The 19,281-nt window shown below is 33.6% G+C and overlaps 5 protein-coding genes across 9 annotated transcripts; 1 reads left to right on the forward strand and 4 right to left on the reverse strand.

Annotated features, from left to right (window-relative positions):
- Positions 1-383: 383 nt before the first annotated feature.
- On the reverse strand, positions 384-3,068 carry LOC137813062 (UV-B-induced protein At3g17800, chloroplastic-like). Its single transcript, XM_068615358.1, has 3 exons — positions 2,465-3,068; positions 1,988-2,280; positions 384-1,466 (listed from the first exon to the last, which is right to left on the reverse strand). The coding sequence occupies exons 1-3, from the start codon at positions 2,570-2,572 to the stop codon at positions 650-652; spliced, it is 1,218 nt and encodes a 405-aa protein (XP_068471459.1). The 5' UTR covers positions 2,573-3,068; the 3' UTR covers positions 384-649.
- A 2,717-nt stretch (positions 3,069-5,785) lies between these two features.
- On the reverse strand, positions 5,786-8,282 carry LOC137813063 (purple acid phosphatase 3-like). The gene is made up of 7 exons (XM_068615359.1): positions 7,845-8,282; positions 7,255-7,411; positions 7,057-7,164; positions 6,849-6,976; positions 6,329-6,457; positions 6,167-6,234; positions 5,786-6,091 (listed from the first exon to the last, which is right to left on the reverse strand). Exons 1-7 carry the CDS (start codon positions 8,013-8,015, stop codon positions 5,872-5,874), a joined length of 981 nt encoding a protein of 326 aa, XP_068471460.1. The 5' UTR covers positions 8,016-8,282; the 3' UTR covers positions 5,786-5,871.
- LOC137813065 (potassium transporter 18-like) lies at positions 8,204-10,951 on the forward strand. Of its 4 annotated transcripts, none has more exons than XR_011081326.1 (7): positions 8,204-8,487; positions 8,561-8,639; positions 9,148-9,218; positions 9,670-9,787; positions 10,246-10,337; positions 10,500-10,559; positions 10,650-10,729. XR_011081326.1 is itself a non-coding variant. In XM_068615361.1 (6 exons), the coding sequence occupies exons 1-5, from the start codon at positions 8,356-8,358 to the stop codon at positions 10,544-10,546; spliced, it is 447 nt and encodes a 148-aa protein (XP_068471462.1). In that variant the 5' UTR covers positions 8,214-8,355; the 3' UTR covers positions 10,547-10,559; positions 10,650-10,951. The 4 variants fall into 4 exon arrangements, 1 of the variants encoding a protein (XP_068471462.1); XR_011081327.1 differs by having other exon boundaries at positions 10,246-10,319; positions 10,650-10,728; XR_011081325.1 differs by lacking the exon at positions 10,246-10,337 and adding an exon at positions 10,815-10,951 and having other exon boundaries at positions 10,500-10,727.
- A 114-nt stretch (positions 10,952-11,065) lies between these two features.
- LOC137813064 (purple acid phosphatase 17-like) lies at positions 11,066-13,022 on the reverse strand. Its single transcript, XM_068615360.1, has 7 exons — positions 12,603-13,022; positions 12,280-12,436; positions 12,074-12,181; positions 11,800-11,927; positions 11,559-11,687; positions 11,406-11,473; positions 11,066-11,318 (listed from the first exon to the last, which is right to left on the reverse strand). The coding sequence occupies exons 1-7, from the start codon at positions 12,777-12,779 to the stop codon at positions 11,105-11,107; spliced, it is 981 nt and encodes a 326-aa protein (XP_068471461.1). The 5' UTR covers positions 12,780-13,022; the 3' UTR covers positions 11,066-11,104.
- Positions 13,023-15,802: 2,780 nt separating this feature from the next.
- LOC137813068 (annexin D5-like) lies at positions 15,803-19,122 on the reverse strand. Of its 2 annotated transcripts, XM_068615363.1 has the most exons (6): positions 18,984-19,122; positions 18,754-18,899; positions 18,399-18,611; positions 17,013-17,228; positions 16,840-16,929; positions 15,803-16,198 (listed from the first exon to the last, which is right to left on the reverse strand). In XM_068615363.1, exons 1-6 carry the CDS (start codon positions 19,057-19,059, stop codon positions 15,995-15,997), a joined length of 945 nt encoding a protein of 314 aa, XP_068471464.1. In that variant the 5' UTR covers positions 19,060-19,122; the 3' UTR covers positions 15,803-15,994. The 2 variants fall into 2 exon arrangements, with proteins under 2 accessions (XP_068471464.1, XP_068471466.1); XM_068615365.1 differs by lacking the exon at positions 16,840-16,929.
- Positions 19,123-19,281: the final 159 nt, after the last annotated feature.

Here is a 19,281-nt window from a genome sequence, read left to right on the forward strand (position 1 = left end):
ACCAATTTTCAACGAAAAAAAGTTTTATTTTTTTTAACATAATTAGAAAAATTAAATGATGGCCTTCTACCTCTATTTATAGGATTTAACTAACCAATATATTTATCAATGCAATTAGAAACATTAATGCACGGTGAACACTTTATGATCATCGGTTAATAATTTAGTACGGTATTAACTAATGTAAAAAATTACTCTACCGTTTAATAATAGTGGTATAAGATCATTAAATTAAAAATTGCGCACTATTGGTACCTACTCATTAAATTAACCTTTCCAATTATCTCATGCATTATAGAGCATAAACCTAAACAGGAAAAATCCAGCCATCTAAGCAAAACAGCTAATAAGAACAAAGCATGATAAATAATAAGCAAAATATGTACCTTGAAGAAAACCCCTTCCCTTTATTAGTGAGATCCAGAGCCACTGTGACTACATAGTATAGTATATACAGATGAATTAGAGAAACAATAATTGGACTTTAACGTCCAAGTTACATTTAAAAATATACTTCATCAGTTAGTACCGACACACTATAATCTACGCTTTGTAATGTATGGGAGAAAACGGAACTCAAAAGGACAACCCAATGCCCACAATCCTCCACCTGTTGGCCTCTAACGAGGATAGACATACAAACCTTTCCTCAGCTCATCACAAAATGGTACCTTGCGTCCACGTAGCTCTCCACATCCCAGAGAAAAGAACCAAAAGTCACAGCCTCTAAGACAAGTTTCTGTAAACCACCAAAGCTAATTTTGACGTTTTCATCCTTAGAGACTGCCCCCTCAGGTGTTACAACAATTTCAGGTCTTCCAAACAAGGCCTCTGTGTGCTTCTCAATGATGCTGACAGCCTCTTTGGATCTAATTGTTGCATATCTTTGCAGGGTATCTCCATCAAAGGACATCACATAGTTGCGCAATCTGGTAGCCTTTACACCATAGCCAACTCCACCAGGACTCACGTCCCCACCAGGCCAGTTAAATACTTCAGGATGGGACGTCCCTTGAGAAGTGTCCTCTTCAACACCAGGTCTTGCATTGTCCATCGTAGTTTGGTGAAAGCTATTCTCTTCTTCTGTTTCATTTGTAAGAACTTTCACTGTCTTCTCCAGCTGGAACCTTTGGTCAACTCGCTTAAGAAAATAACCATACATCACTGATGCTGCATAGACCTGCCCTACCCTGAATTTGCTGATTTCAGCTATGGATGTTAAATCTCCTACTTTGTTACCCAGAATGAGGCTCAGGTGGTTTTCAATCATTTCGTATGCTTCATGTGAATGAAGCTTCTCAAGTTTACCATCCTCACTTGGCCACAAATCAACCTTACCAGAGATATCTGGGGTTACAGAGGGTGTCAAAGAAATATTAGCATCCATGAACTTCTGCACCACCAATGCGTACAGGATCTCTTCGAGAGCTTTCCTCCTTTCATTAGCCTTCACCTCGGCAATCCTCCTGAAAAGGTTTGAAAGCCAGCACAATGATCAACAACAGATTCTTTAAGACAAGCATTTTCACATATATAAATAAAAGAAGATATTAAGTGGAACAAGATTGCTAGTGGACCACATACTAATATTTTACAATCATCTGAATAGACCAGTATACTATATAATACATCAAACAAACCCTTAAAGTGATATAGAAAATTCAAGTGACTTCAATTTAAATTTCACTACTCCGATAATGACCAGTGGAATATAAAACAGTAAGGTGTGTAGTTCGGGTTATACATCTAAACGTACTACGCCTACAGTCAAACCATAAAATTGGCACAAACTTTAAACACGCGCATCATACAAATTATACTTTACACTAAATATAAACCATAGAGGACATCAGAATGTTTTGTAGCCACCTAATGGAATATGCTTCATTCATAAAGTTATGGATGCCAAAATGAGCAAGAATGTAAGTTTTTCAGATTTATTAGCAGAAACGTAAGAGAGCGTGAGAAGACAGAGAACGAAACAAACCTGTACAATACCAAATCTGTGCCTGAAGCAGAAGGCTCTTCCTTCTGCTGATCAGCATCGCGGTCAGTCTGGAGCTGCTCAAGCTGCTGGTCTACGGCAGCAGGCACAAGATGCGGGTGATTTACCAAAATCTGAGAAAGAAACTGCCCAACTGGAGACTCTAACTGAAGAGGAGCAATCTTGGAAGTGGCATCTGATTCAGATGACTCGGGAGATGACGATGACGACGCAGCTCTAACTACAAACCCTCGTCTACGACCTTGCTTGGGGATAGAAAGCGAAGTGAAGCATAACTGGTAAACATCAACAACAAAGAATCGTGTTATGTTAACGAGATTAGAAAGAGGTTTCCAATTCCCTGATTCCTACTACTACAAGCAAAAGATGACTAAAACGGCAAATCCAAAAGATCACGTAACGAGAATAAAAGTTAACAAACAGAACACGTAACAAGTGAATGAATCGTAGTAACGGTACCTTTCTGGAAAACATAAAAGTGGAACCGAGGCGAGGAGAGGCGGAGGCGTTGATCGGTCTTCCGAAGACGATCGCCGGAGAGCGGAGAACAGCGAGTGCGACGTCCATTTAGAGGTCAAGCAAGAAGCTGAAAGATTGAAGAAACGAAGAGAGAAAGCGCAGAAGAAACGAAACCCTAGAGAAAGAGAAAATGGTTATGAATTCAAGATTCAATTCCGGTGGGCGTTTTACGTTAATCAGAGAGACCGTTTTGCCACGTGAAGAATGATTTATAGGGCGTCTCCTGTGCTTCGCGGGCCCACAAACGGTGAAAAGACCATTCAACCCTCGAAACAAATTTCACAGTTGCTTAAAACGACCTTAACTTTATTTAACTAACTCAAATATGTTAATAAGTTAAAAAATTGATTGAAAAATATGCATGTAATATTGATAATAAAATGATAATGATTGAATTTGATGATGCAAATTGGAGATATTTTGGTGCGAAGGAGAGACACGTTTGGATTAGAGTGTTGGGTGGCGAATGATAATGAAACGTGTTTTTCTTCTGAGGAAGTGATTTTAATTCATTTTGTGGGGCTGCAACAAACTCAGAAGAAGTGATTGAGGTCCAAAATTGGCCACTCATGCCACAATTTTATGGTTTTCATTTCTGTTCAAAATACCTCCACGTCATCCCTTTTTTTTTTTTTTCATTCACTTCACTTCAATTCTTCAAATTTATTATAAAAATATGTTGTTGGACGCAAATTATTTTTTCTTTAACCCACTCAGCTCCATATAAAATAAAAAACTTTTTCAGTACCAAAGAAAATTGTTAGAAAAAAAAATACTCTTTCTTTTAACAAATTTTTCTTCCATATTAGAATGGTTGGTTGTGTATGCTTATATCTCTAACAAGATCTGTAAATCACGTTTACTTTTCTTTTTCTTACAAGGACTTTGAATTAGGATATGAAATTTTTTTTGTTGGAATTTATGAGTGATGTTGAAGATTTTGAGATATTTTTTTAATTTTTTTTAAAAGTGTAAAATGTAAGTTTACAAATTTATCCATGTATTAAAATATTTAAATAATAAAACAAGATGTATTTTTGTGTAGATTTAAGTTAATTAAAATATTTTAAATTATTTTTCGGTACAATTGAATAATTTATTTCGATACCTTTAAATAATTACTTTTGAAAAAAATAAAGTTACTTAATATATTGAAACATGAAAATAATCATAAAAATACTATTATCTAAGCATATACAAATTTATTGTTATATTTGTTTATACATTTTGAAAGTTTTTTATATTCATTGATTTAGATTGTATGTAGATACATAACCATGTAAATATTTTAGAGAACATTTTATAATAAAAAAAAATATTATATATAGAATGTATAATAAATTTATTTATAAAGAAGAGAAAATATATAAAATAAAGTATAAAATATCATAATATGATAATTATGATGGAAAAATAATAAAAATAAATTTTATTATTATATATATTATTGCATGAATGACAAAAAAAAAAGAATGGCAAAAAGGAAAAACACCATCATCCTAGGTGGTTTTCCTCTCACATCTTTGCCTATGAAGAGATAAGAGAAATCACTTTTCATGCAGATCCTCTCTACCCCTTCTGCACATTATAAGAAAATGATAAAAATGGTAAGAAGAAGAGATGTTTCGTATTCTGTTATGTGAATATTACATCACTTCATGTATAGGAAATATATAGGAGTTTCTCTCCCAAATTACAATGAGGTAGTTAAATTAATTGTATATAATTGGATACAATATCGTCAAATATTACATACAATAATTGATAATTGCATATAATTTGATAAATACTCCCCTCAAAATTGGTAGGTGAAGATTAAGAACTCCCAACTAACCTGTATCGTAGCGTAAAAAATCGTTACTTGCCCAATGCCTTCGTAAAAATATATGCGAGCTAATACTGTGTCTGTACATATGAAGGATTGATTATCCCAGCTAAAAACCGCTTGATTGTCACAGTAAAGTTGAGCTGACAAGTTACATGACACCTTTAAATCCTGCAACAGATATCGTAACTAAACTATCTCCAACACAAGTATTGGCCATTGCACGGTATTCTACTTCCGCTGATGATCTTGTTACGTTTGTCTGTTTTTTTGACTTGATAATAGAAGAACCAAGAAAAATGCAATATCCATATGGATCTTCGAGTTGTCTAACAACCTCCCCAGTCTGAGTCGCAATAATCAGATTGTTTTATTTTACTATTTTTATAAGCATCGCAATAAGCAACTTTTATAAATTTATTTTATGATGGTGGAGTATTCAATTTTTTCTGTAAATTTTTTTTATTGATTTTCATATCTCATTTCCGTTAAAATTTATTTTGAGTTTATTATGATTTAATTCTTTTTATCGTCAATACTTTTATTATGATATTTAAAAATTAAATGTTCTTTAAAGCTTAATTAGAATTGACTCATTTATTATTGGCGAAGGAGTACGAATTTACGAAAGACAGCACTGTTCACATACTTCCTCAGGTATGAAGGACTTCATCACCAATTTTTTCTAATAACAATTTTCATTTGTGGCTTTTAAAGATAACGAGTTACTTAAAAATCAAATTCTTTGAGAAATAATGATAAATAGTAATATTCAAACTATAGAAAAAGCTTCATATAATATTTTTATTGTTATTCTGCAACTATCAAGGAAGTTTGAGATCAGTTGAATGAGTAGTTTTAAAAGAGTGATAGAATGAAGATAATACAAACTCCAAATCTAATAAGAGAGTTTGAATTTGTGAAAATGAAAGACAATTAATTTGTCAATGAGTTGACTTAACTTATAAACTATTAAATCGACTAGAAATAACAACATTTCATAATATATAAGTGGGTGCAAACCTTATTTTTATGAGTCAGTTTTATGAAGTTAAGTTAGACTTAAAGTCCACTTTTTATCAGTAATGATAACTTGGATAATGATATTTGGTGAAGAATTAAGTTATCAACATTGGAAAATCTTAGTCTCTAATCTTGTAGGTTTGAGTCATAAATATCTTATACAAGGACAAACAATAATTTCTCTATAATATCCTTGAATGAAGAATATAAATGAGATAATAATAAACTAGTTTTGAATATTTTTTTTATACTATTTCAACTATATATTAAAGTTTGATAGGTATGGTAATCTACTTGACTTTGATATTGCTCCTAGGATCTCTAATGCAGTTGGTGTAACGAAGTGATATATGCAAAATCCAAAGAAACATGATTTCATAATTTGTCGGTGCAATAAAAGATAAGAAATGATGTTTTAACAACCTGAATCTTGATGCGATGGAGTTATTCACTGTTTACAAATGCTGTAACTGTGTTTCTAATCTCTTAAATAAGGGAATTATGTGGCATACACAGAACGTAACCCCTTGGACAGATTCACAACATGCAAAACTTTGCCAAAAATATCATAATAAACAACTTTGGCATTGCTTTCTTCAATCTCCATACTCATAAATCCTTGTCCATCATAGTAAAACTTTGCCCCATCTTTCCTATTTTTATCAATGTCTCCTTTCCATGCCTTTGAACCTCCACCACTGGTTAAGAATTGGATTTGGCTGCAACAACACTCAATAGTAATACCATCATATATTTATCATGATTTAGTTAGCAAACAATACGTTAACACACACCTGCTTGTGCTACTTATGTGTTCCAAGCAGTGGTCATGCCCATTAATGTACATATCCACATCATTTGCCTGCAATTTTAATTTTATCAGTTAAGGCTGCACTCATTTCACTAGTCTAGGATACGAATAGGATTTTCTTTGTAATAAATTTTGGCTAAATGACCTCAAGAATTGGCAGGAGGTGCCTTATGAGCTCTTGGGTGTCACCATGGTGTCCTATGCTTCTTACAGGATGATGCCCCACAACAATCTTCCACTTGGCAGTAGAATCCTTTAATGCTATTTCCAAATCCTACGATAAAGAGAAAGGGAAAACTGTATTGGATTTCTTTTTATCTTAATCCGTTGTGATGATAAAGATTAAGAGATTATGCAATCCTAGCTTGCATTTTCATTGGTAAATTTTCTTCATTGTTTTGATCTACAGATGAAGAAGACTATTGCGGAAACATGGAGAATTGTAAAAATTTAAAAGAGATGAAAATTATGACGATGATTCTAAATGAGGTTAGACAAACACTTAATTTCTAAAGTCAGATTAGGTCAACACTATTAGGAGGAATCTAGAAATTTATCTAGAAGACAACTTTATAGAGAACTTTGAACGAGTAAAAGTGTCAAAAAAACATTTCATTACTCAAATCAAAGTTCTCTCGAGAGTTGCCTTCTTGCTTGAGATTTACCTTTAAGAGCTTTGATAAATATTTGTCCCTGGGAAGCACTCCTGTCCAATCATACTTGTGGTCCTTGGGCTTAAGAAAATACTTGTCCACAAAAGGTGTTGTATCAACGAAGAAGAACTCAGCAATTTCTGGAGAGTTTTAAGATTAGCAGAATACTACTTAATGATTGATATCCAGGATTTAAACCTACATTGAGAAGCCACCTTACCAGTATCAACAATAAAGGATCTTTGGCAGATCCATCTGGGATCAATTTTCTGAAGGATTGTATTCAATTGTGCTTCCACGTCTCCCCTGTAGTCATGGTTGCCCAGCACTGAAACACATTGAACGGACACAAGAATGGAAGATTAGAAGAACAGTTTATTTTTGCTTATACATCAATAGTTGGTGTGTCTGAACTCACCACTATACCACTGCTTTTGGAGGCTCTTGGCAGTGTAGATTTTTGAGAAGGATAATTCAAAAGCAGGGTCGTCTACACCACTCAATCCATCGTCATAAAAATTGTCTCCAGTGGATATCACAAAGTCGATATTTAGCTTTGCGCCAACTCTTCCCATCTGACATATCACATATGCAAAGAGATGAGAGTCTAAAAAGCACCAGCTTTTGCTTTAGCAGAGAAAGTTCCATAACCATTAGTTTAACTAATTACACAAGCACCGCAGCAAAAAAAAACACATGCCCCAAATGAGCAAGTAAAAGGATTCACAAAGATGATATGCTGAGTAAGTTCCAAATCCTAATTAAAAGATTATGGTGAACATGTAAGGCACTAGACTAATTGGAACACAAGTTGGCACCGAAGAGGATAGAATTTGAACGTGTGACTTGGAAGTGATAGGAAGCAATCTCACCACTGCTAAGTCTTTCCCTCAAGTTTTTGTAACCACTAGTAATGAGAAAAGGAGGTGGGGTAGAAGAAGCTAGAATTTTTGTGACTGAAATTCTTAAGCTTTGTTAGATGAAGAATGCATGTAATGTAACAAAGACCTGAGCAGAAACTTCAGATTGGTTGTAGGTTCCTTTCCTTCCCCAGTCTCCAATGACCACAAGACTAAGTGAGCCATCAGCTTTGACAGGGTGCTCTAGGCGTTGAAGAAGAGCTGATACATTCAGAAAGCACACACCAATGAAAGCCAACCATACACCCAAACCAGCCATGTGTTTGTGTGTTGGTGTTTCCAACTCTTCAGGTGCAGACAATTTATATAAGAAAAAGAAAAGGACGTGGAATCTTATCAAGCATATCCAACATTACAAATAGTAGAGATGCGTGACTCAATTTGATGAACTTCCCGTAAATTGGTTGAAAGGTGAAATTAAACTAAAATTGCCTTTTAAGTTTAACAATTTGATGAGCAACTCCGAGTGAAACAGAAGATGGTGTGAGCGTTTTTGTCAAAGTAGCATAGATAACTTATACGTTATAATGGGACGTAGGACGTTGGCACGGCATGCATAATTGTGCAATGAATACGCTAAGGGACAAGGGGGGAAAAGTATGTGGGTGGAATCAGAAGGCTGTTACTGGGACCACATATCAGTTTCTGCACCTTCTTTGAAACTTCCTAGCTCCAAACAACGAGTGAAAGGTTCGGAAAAAACGTCTTGTTTCTTCACTGATTCTCCAAAGGTTGGTATAAAGTAGGTGTTGCTGTTAAGTTGGAATTTTTTGTTTTGCTGAAATTCACAACTTCACGTAACAGGTTCAACGGTTGAGTAATAGTGTTGTCATCCACGCGCCGCCGCAATTTCCCCCATTTCATGCGGCCCAAGGCCTAGAAGGTGTTGTGCTTCTGCTGAAAGATTTTTTGTTTTCGTTATTGTTACTTTCACTCTTTCAATCAAACTAGTAACTTCACTCGTCATTTACCTTGCTGTTTGTTTATGCATAAAACAACAAAAAATAATTGTGTTTAATTATTAACAATATTATGGTCTTAATTTTAGTAGAACTTAGGTTCTTGTCCCAATTCTTTGTATTGTGCAAAATTTTGGACAAATGTGACTACAATTGCTGCTCTGGTGACTCCATAAACCTTGATATAGCCCTTGAAACTACGACCAAGCAATAGTATTATGATCATAACAGCAATATGACCTAAATTGTGAGAGATATCAACAATAAAATGTGGGAAAATAGACAGGGAACGGAGACGGATACATACAAGTCATTTTTTAATATGAAGAGCTTGTATGTAGGAAAATTATCCATAAGTAGGAGGGAAAAAAAAAACAAGAAGAAAATATGAAATGTGTTCTTACACAACTTAATTTTGTTTTTATGTTTTAGAAATGTTTATCAAAAAGTTTCTCAGCTCATCGGTGACTTGCATACAATCAGCTATGTTCACTTGTGAGATGGTATGCTATATCAATTTGCCATCACTTCTCTATCATTCAATTTTACATCTGATTCATTGTCCTGAGGAACAGATTTTCCCTTGGTCGTCATATGGCGTCATTTCCTTGTTTTACTCTATGTATTACTTACTTGAAATTAACTAATTCATCTTATGATATGCTACTTCTCTGTTACTGTACTGACTTTCAAAGTTCAAACACAGACTTATTTTTTATTTTCAAATGATAAGCTCTAACAAGTTTTCCTTTATTATTTATAGTAATTTAAGATAATACCTTTAGTAAATTTGGAAGTCACAACAATGAAACCTGGGGCAACTTTGGGCATTTTAAAATACTGGGTAAATTGACATTTGGTGTTGAAAATTAATATTGACAAAAAGAAACAAGAATAGGAGGGATGATGTTTGTTCATTTTCCATAGATGTGTATAATGTTTCATTACTGGCAGATTTACACATCAAAAGCTATAAACGGGCAGATTTACATCCCTGATGTCAACTGGTTATTGATGAGCCTCACTGGTACAATTGGTTTCAGAGACATTGTCAAAATTGGCAATGCAACAGGTATGCCGTAGTTGTTTGTTGATGAAACACTGATACTAGAATAATATCTTGTCTCATTCTTCTAAAGAAAACAATTAGCTGGTAAACAGGGGAGACATAAAAAATAAGATTTGTGAATGAGTTTGTGTTGATTTTAAGGAATAAAGGCAGTGGCTAACAGAGAAGAAAATAGAGAAGATGCAGAACTTATAAATGCTAACTTCAGTATGTAATTATCTTAATACAGATACTTCTGTCCTTAGCTTCTCAAGATGTTCCTTTTACTAGGAAATTTATATACTTAATGCCATACTTAGATATACTCTCACTTTGGTTGCCACATTCTATTGGGTGTTGTTGTGTAATGTGATAAGTTTATTTAAGCCATTTCCAACAATAGACTTAATCTTAGTGATATTCAAGCGTGGAAGCCACACCATTTACTCTTTTCTTCTGCCTCCATCTTTACCTTTATGTAGAAATTGAGTGACATCAGAAAGTATTTTAGACCCCTGGACTCTAAGGAAACTGCACATGCACTGCAAATTAAGAGGTCCTCTACTGTAAAAGGGTTGGCTCTTAATTTAATTTCATTCTTTGCTGATAAAAAAAAAAAAAAAAAAGAGGTCCTCTGCTTCACAGTTTTGAATGTCTGACTTGTATTCATAACTTTTTTCTTCTTTTATACTTATATGGTGAAAAAATAAGCAATTTAACATGTTGAAACATGCAGACACAAAGACGTCTTGCACAAAATCGAGAGGCTGCTCGGAAGAGTAGTTTGAGGAGAAAGGTTTGAAGGCTTATGCATCGAAAGATATACTAAGCATGCAACAAGTGTTTACATATACTATATCATGTGATTTCTGATGTTTTTTCACAGGCATACGTTCAGAAGTTGGAATCATGTCGTTTGAAGCTGATGCATTTAGAGCAAGAGGTGGATCATGCTAAACAACAGGTGTTTACTCATGGATCAATTTATATAGTTTGGTTTTTTTCTTTTTCCCTCTTCTCTTGTGAATCTCTTGAGGCAACACAACTGCAGGGATTGTATATTGGGGACAGATTGGGTTCTAATAATTTGGGTTTTGCTGGCTCTGTAAATTCAGGTTTGTAGTTATTAAGCTGCTAGTGCTAGATAACTCTTGATTTTTCATTTAAATGTGATTATTACTTATTACATATCTCGATAGGTTAGTGCTGCCTTTTTCCAAAATTAATTTTGTGAAGAAAACAGTTTTTTAGTTCACTTATGCCTAAATCAACAAAAAATAAATAAATAAAATGGGAATTGAGTTGAGCCATCAAAATTTCATTTATTTAACATACTGAAGTTTACATGAAAGAATGTGGCTGTTTTGAAGAAGCCAGTGTGTGCAAAACGTTGCCAAAAACATCATAGAACTCAATGGTGGCATGAGTCTGAGTCAATTGAACGGACATGAAGCCTTGTCCATCATAGAAGAAATTTAGGCCTCTTCGATTCATTTGTTGAAGGTCTCCACTCCAAGCCTTTGACCCTGCTCCGCTAGTCAAGAACTGAATGGGGCTGCACACAAGTTCCTTTATCAGATAAATATATTACTCTGCCTTCGTTCCTTGTAAAACAATCTTAGATAAATTCATTCAGTTTTACCTCTCTGTGTCACTGATGTGTTCAAGACAATGATCATGTCCATTCATGTAAAAATCAATATTATTTGCCTGAAATTTCAAAGTAAAATCAGACCAGTTGGTTTTTCACAAGGAGGGAGACCAACATCATCTTCAGTTCTTAGCTTTTAGTTACCTGAAGGATTGGGAGCAGCTTCTCTACAAGTTCTTGAGTATCACCGTGATGCCCAACACTTCTAATGGTATGGTGACCAACAACAATCTTCCATTGTGCTCTTGACTCCTTCAGTGCCAATTCTAAGTCCTGAAACATATAATTCAAAACACTAATTATCGACAAAAATATGATTATTCTGCCGTCAAAAACGGATTGATCTTGCCCAAGAGGAAAAAGTAATGAATTTGTCCATGCATACCTTGAGTAAGTTAGTAATATAAGGTTTCTGTGGTCCAATGCCTCCCCAATCGTACTTGTGTTTCTGTGGTTCAGTGAAGTACTTTTCAACAAAAGGAGTGGTGTCTACAAAGAAAATATCAACAAGCTCTGCAGGAGAAGTACATCAGATTAGTGCACGGGTTTTAACCCTAGAAGGATAAGCTGAAACGAAGTATTATGAAATAAAATTTTAAGCCTAACATGCTCTTATCTCTTATCTCTAGTCGATGAAATGAAAAAAAAGCATAAACTACCTGAATCTACAATAAATGATCTCAGGCAGAGCCATCTACTATCCATTTCTCTAAGGACTGGGCTGAGCTGGGCCTCTGCATCACCCCTGTAGTCGTGGTTGCCTAACACTGCATCCACCATAATACAAAAGTTTAAGCATATCATAAGCTCTACTACACTCTGCACTGTAACTCTTTGTCATCATCGTTATTGTTTAGGATATTACCGCTATACCACTGTTTTTGCAGGCTTTCTGCAGTGTAAATTTTGGTAAACGACTCTGCAAAGGCGTTGTCGTGTTCACTGATTAGTCCATTGTCATAGAAGTTGTCCCCAGTGGAAACTACAAAGTCGATATCAAGTCTCTCTCCCACCTTTCCCATCTGCACGTTCATTTTTTCAGACATAAACATAACATTGTTCTCAGCCGTTTAAGGATGCAACGAGGAGCAATCTAGAAGACAAGATGCTATGATGTACTAGAAGATGAAAACAAATTAAATAATGTTACAGCAGCTAAATGGGTGGTATATTTGCATGAAAAGGAACCTGGAAAGCAACTTGTGATTGGTTGAAAGCGCCTCTTCTGCCCCAGTCACCAAGCACTAAGAAGCTAAGAGAAGCATCATGTTTAGAAGAGTGTGAAAATCTGAGGAGTTGTGCATATGCAGAAAGAGAAGAGAGGGAAGAGGTGATGAAGAGGGTGAGGAGAAAGGAGATGGACATGGTGAAGAAGCAAAAGAGTTGTGGAAGATAGAGAGTGGAAGTGGAGGGATGTATATTGGTATATGCATGCAACAGTGGGAGCGAATAAGCATGAAAGAACAGAATATTCGAAATTCATCTTAAGAGAAAGGCATATCAGGCAGAATATTCGGATGCTGATGCTCCTCTTCTCCTCCTACCAACTCCACAGTTACCCCATAAACCATTCTGATAAAACCCCACAAAATTGATCTTTCTAAATTTGACTTAGGTAAAACAGCTTAACTATTTAAAGATCACTTTTTCTGTTAGGAAACAATATTATTCTAAAATTGTTCTACTGTTAATATAGTACTATAATCATAATGTATAATTGATAAAAATTACAGACATTCTAGATCAGAAATAATAAAGAAAGGTAAGAAACTGGAACAACTGTCACATGATGTTTGGAGGACCACAATAATAACAATTTTTTTACAGAATTCGTGACTAGATCCCATGTAGTGTAGATTCTCTTAGATTAGCCCAATGCACTGCTAAACACTGAAACACTGTTGTTTGTTTCTAGACAAGCCTAACAAGTTTAATATATTGTATTCAAACACTTGTTGTGTCATCAAAGACTAGTGAAAATATTTTTTTTTCATTCTATAATTCTAATTAAACTTGTAAAGAGAAGACTTATACCATGGCTTTCAACTGAATGGTGTTCACTTATAATTGAGTTGTAATTTAAATTACAAACAAAATAATTTTAAGACCAGAAGATAATAATATGAGAAGATATTGAGTTTGAATTTTTTTCTTTATATTCTCATGAGATTAACCATATGAGAATTTTATTCTATTTTGAAAAGTTATTTCTCAAATCATTTTCATTTTAAGTTTAAGAATTGGTGCGTAGTCACTCTTATAACACATTTTCAATCAAAATTTGTTCAATTCAAATAAATTAACACAATCTAAATAATATACAACATTAAATCAATCATTTGCAAGCCTAATATATGAGTGTAACTCCTTACACAATTGTGCAAATACTTGCATCTAACTAATATGGAGTGATGACCATAACCTAACATTCAGATAACAACAAATGTAGACCTTAAGATGTTTATAGTTGGTATGTGAATACCATCCTGTAGTTTTAAATGCACATGTTTTATAAATGTACAATGTAATATTAATTGCCTATAACGATATAAAAGATAATCACATATATAATACTTTAACTAAATGTGAAACATACACATATCCAATATGTATGAGTTGATGTAGACCAACATTTGTGGAAGATTTACTTTGCAATGAGAATATCATCATATTTTGCTTCAATAATAGATACACAAATACAACATTATATCTACTAGCAAACGTGTATCTTATATCGAGTATAGTAATCCTCTTAGCTACACTAGTATGTCTTTACATAAATATGTGTCAGCCAAGTATCAGTAAGCAAAAAATGCAAATATGTTAACAACATTCTAATCACTTATCATTGACATCCCATCCATATGTATGACCTTTTGAGTTGGTCTACTCGTTCATATCCATCACAACATATTCATCATGCCACGATTAATTTCTTTAAATAAATTCATCCTATGAGTCTTCATCCATTCTTAACAATGCAACAATAAATCAATAATGTTCAACAAATTCACATGAATAACATCACCTATGTAAGGGTGACAAGATTCACATGAATAACATCACCTATATATAAGGGTGACAAGTGGGATGAAAGTAATTCGATATGAAAACTAGTTTAATGTTCATGAAACCCTAATTTTTCTCCATTCTTACTTAACTTAATGTAGAGTAACTCTTATGCATAGAATAAATGACATAACATACTCAAATATAAGAAATATAAAGTAAAACATATTTATATGGATATAAACAATATTTAAGTCAATTATTTTATATTATTTTTAAGTATTAGTTTTAAATTGTGTAAGGTGAAAAAATAAAGAATAATAGTTACTTTTTTTACTACATATAATTTTAAAATATTGTAGTTAATAATTTTAAATTGTAAATATGTTTTATTATTTTTATTTTTATAAATAAAATTCCTGCTTGTGATAGATTACAATATTTATAGTGCTCCAGTGTTATAAGATTAAAATTAATGCATAGAATATAAACTAAAAGCTCTTAATAAGTAATAATTACTTTTAATAAAAAATATAACATTAAATGGAAATTATTGAAATGGAAATTTCAAATAATCTATATATAATTACCTTTTTTATATTAAATAATAAATTTATACATAATTAAAATTCATGCGTAAGAAATATTATTTTACTTATAATATTACGTGTTTTTCTTACTTGTATTGATTAATATTTTTAACATTAACTTTTTTATATTAAATAATAAATGTATACATAATTAAAATTCATGCATAAAAAATATTATTTTACTTAAAATATTATGTGTTTTTCTTACTTGTATTGATTAATATTTTTAACATTAACTTTTTTATATTAAATAATAAATATATACATAATTAAAATTCATGCATAAAAAATATTATTTTACTTAAAATATTACGTATTTTTCTTACTTGTATTGATTAATATTTTTAACACTAAGTTAACTATAATTAATGATATTAACTAAAAGGAGTGGTGAGAAAATTTTAGAAATTTTAAAACTAGGAAATATTTTTGTAAATATTGAAAGTTGACAGAATGATGTATTTAAATTTTTTTTTTATACTAATAATGAAATGCGTAATGTATATTTTATATTTTATATATGTGTAAAAGATATTTGAACCATTTGATATAATTTAATATGAATTATTTTCAGAAGATGATTAAATTACGTATATAATGCAAAAGTAACAAATTGCAATGTATTGGTCACTGAACTTGGGTTCTAAAACTCCAGTTATAGATTTAAACCAATTAATTATTACAATATTCATATAATATAATTACATAATTTCTATTTATGAAGTATAAAAATACAAAAATTAGATTCACGAGACTTATATAAAAAACTCTACTTTTTGCAACCAATGATGATAAATTATAAAGACAATGAATCTATAATGGAAACAAAAATCAATAGTTTACACACCAGTCCTTTAACCGTGCATTGTGATGAGAAGCAAATACATGATGAAACCAAATACATGTACATATTAGTTACGAAGCAGCACGCACTATATTCAGAGTTGAATTTATTACCAAAACATGGTTGAACATTTTTGTCTACTGATTGGGACCCAAGAGTAGGAGAAGAAAAGCCCTGTAGTGCCCAGATGTTTCTGAGTGGACTGCGTCGTTAAGGGTCTTCTTGTATTTCTTTAAATATTCTGCTTTGATGTATTGTAAATCAATCTCAGCTCTTGTTACAATCACCCTTATAAGTTTTGTGTCATCAGTCCCAAAGCCTTTCATTGCCTTGCGCAAGACCTATGTGTAGGGAAAATCAAAATACAAAATAGAATAATGACATATGTGGTGCAAAAGGTGAATTGAAAACAGATCTCAATGTCTTGGCAGTCAGAAATTTCAAGTTGACTTTGTGTTTACAGAATCAATTACTACAAATCACCACAAGATATTAGACAAAAGAAGAATTTGTTGAAGCATTATACATTAATAAGTAGTGCTAAATGGGTTTAGGATCCTCTCTACAGTATAAAAATCAGTGTCAACCTTCTGAACAAAGTAATCAACACTCCACACTCTGCATTTGATTTTTACCCTTGAGAGGCTCATGACCCTGCCAAAGTCTACATGTCTGAACTCCATAAAGATATATAGTAAATGATCATCTTCATTCAAGTTTCTAGCATTTTCAACTATATAATTAATTTGTTTCAAGAACTGGGTGCTAATGTTGCTAACAGGTTTTTAAATGAAAAAATTCTTAACAATAGCTCTAAAGTAATCATCGTATCTTGCACCACTTTTCACTTTATTCTCACCATCATCCTTGTTTCTTGCAAAATGAGGAGTTATAATCGAATGAAAACATTGTGATCGCCATCCAAGTCTAATGGCAATACGAGAAGCAATTACACAAAATTCAAACCAAGGGGAATGAATACCTTTGAAAAATACTTTGCAGGACTCACAGAAAATTTAACTATTGTCAAAAGTGCGAGAGCGAAATTCCCTGATGTTTCCTTCTTTACTGCCTGATATATTCAGTTAGGATAAGCACAAGAAAAACAACCTTGGGAGATACTACGTTCAAAGAACACAAAAATGGTAAAGATACCTTTTTCAACGAGTGTCCATACATGCTATGGTAATAATGATTTACAGCAGCCAAATGTGCTGCACTCCGTTCACTAAATATTTGCACAAAAGTCTTCTCATCAGTTCCCAGCCTCTTCTCCCCTGCTTTGTAGAGAACCTTTGCATCCATCTCAGCCATCTCTCTATTTACCTCAGGGCCTTCATGACGCGGTATGGTTAAATATGCAAGCAACATCTGCATCAAGCATTTTGCATAGATAGTAAGCCGTTTTGTTTGAATATCTTACAAGGAACTGAGACATGATTAGTGTAGAGAATGAAAGGAATGAAGCAGAATTTTACATCAAATAGGATCTACGACAAACAACTTAACAGGGTTTCCCTCAAGAGACATGCAATTAAACACACTAGCATATTTGAATTCATGGATATACCGTAAATTTTGTTCACTTCCAACCCATGGTTGACATGAGATTGAAATCTTGCAACTGCCAGCAGGCATTCAATCTTTTGTGTGGATTCAAAATTCTTTTGTTGGCCTTGTAGCTATATTCTTATTGGAGTAATTTGTTGATCGAAGCGCCTAAAAATCTGTTGCAAGTTGTCATTGCATTTAGTTTTTATGTTCCAATTAGTTATTAGTTACAACTAACTTTGTGATCTTGTGTCTAGTGTCTATATATTAGCATAGGTGTTGTTCTATGGTGGATGTGTAGAGAGGAGAGGTTCATTTGATGTACTTCTATTCTATGTGATTGAAAGAATGAGAGAGAAAGGAGGCAATAGAGTGAAGAACTGAGTTTTCTTGTTTTTGTTTCTAAACAGTGGTGATACATGGGCCAAGTGAACTCTTTTGTCCAGGCTTGATCTTGTTCTCTTATCTGATAGTGAATTGTTTTGCTCCCTTTCTCATGGATGCAGGTCTTTAGATTGAACCACGTATATCCTGTATTCATTTTTGTTTTCTTCTCTTGTTTAATTGTTTTTTTTACTTTCTGTTTCCGGTTTTGTCGTTCTTGCAGTTGTGTGCTTTTGTTGGTTTCTAGACAAGTTGCAGGTTAACCCACTTAAATAAGTGGACCCTTGCCTCAAATGATTTGGCAGAAGTCGTTCATCTGTAGATTTCTGAGTAGAATATAAAGACCACAAGCATATGGAGTCTTAATCGGAAATATCCTCCCCCAATGATTTCAGAAATATACTAATATACCTCTGATGAACATCTGGAGTCACATAGCAGTTTTAATTTCTTCAGCATCCTTGCTGGTAAGGGTGCCAAGGAATCAAAAAGAGCACATCATGACTTTAAAGGCCAACAGATAGAAATTTTAATATGACTAATTCGTGATAGCAAGGACGTCTTTCATGAAAGGCAAACATAGACAAGAACAAAGACAAAATTCACCTTTTTATGATCCCCGGAGGCGTATCTTTCAATTTCATGCTCAAGATAAACCCCAAATTTAGTGTAGTAAACCTGTCTTAAATATTGCAGCTGGGATGAACTTCGTGAACATAATACTTCAGTGGTAGATTCGAGATCTTCCGCAGCGAGGCATTGCTTGAGGATAAGCGCATCACGGCCAGCAGGGTCATGCATCCAAAGCAGAACTGCTGTCTACGAAGCCATAAAATATAGGGCAAAGCAATAAAAAAACAATCTTTTAACAAGCAGAGGAACCCATTATGTAGTGGGTTTGTGATGAAGCAGAATGGAATCCACAAGAACAAAAAGTTATGTGAAAAGGAATAAGCAGCACCTCCAATTTGCCAGAAAGCTCAGAAGATAAGCGTTTGAGAAGATCGGAGGAATACATGGTCCTGAATTCATGTTGGATGTAGGAACGCTGCGTGGCATCTCGATGAGCGAGTACATTGATGACAACGCTAGTATCACATCCAAATCCTTAAAAAGCATCGAATCAGAAGAAAAAGAAAACGATTTGAAAAGTGAAAAGTGTGGGCGTGATAAATAGAGTGTGGATTGAACCTTTGAAAGCGGTGTAAAGAGCTATGGCGTCGTCTCTGGGGGAGGGAGGAACAGGGGGTAGAACAAGGGTGGCCATGATCAAAGACGAAAAGGGGATCGGTTTAATTGATTGATTAAGCTAATTCCGTTGATTAATTAAAGTAATTAATTAATTAAGCAGTTGTCTTAGAGTGGAATTGAAAAATGGATTTGTGCTGTGAAAGAGAGAGAGAGAGGTTGAGGGTGATCCGAAAAAGGTGTTGAGGGAAGGTGGGACAGGGAGAAAAGAAGGAAAAGGTTAACGAAGACGTGAAGTAAT

Source organism: Phaseolus vulgaris, chromosome 2 (genome assembly GCF_000499845.2).
Source record: "Phaseolus vulgaris cultivar G19833 chromosome 2, P. vulgaris v2.0, whole genome shotgun sequence".
Taxonomy (NCBI): domain Eukaryota; kingdom Viridiplantae; phylum Streptophyta; class Magnoliopsida; order Fabales; family Fabaceae; genus Phaseolus; species Phaseolus vulgaris.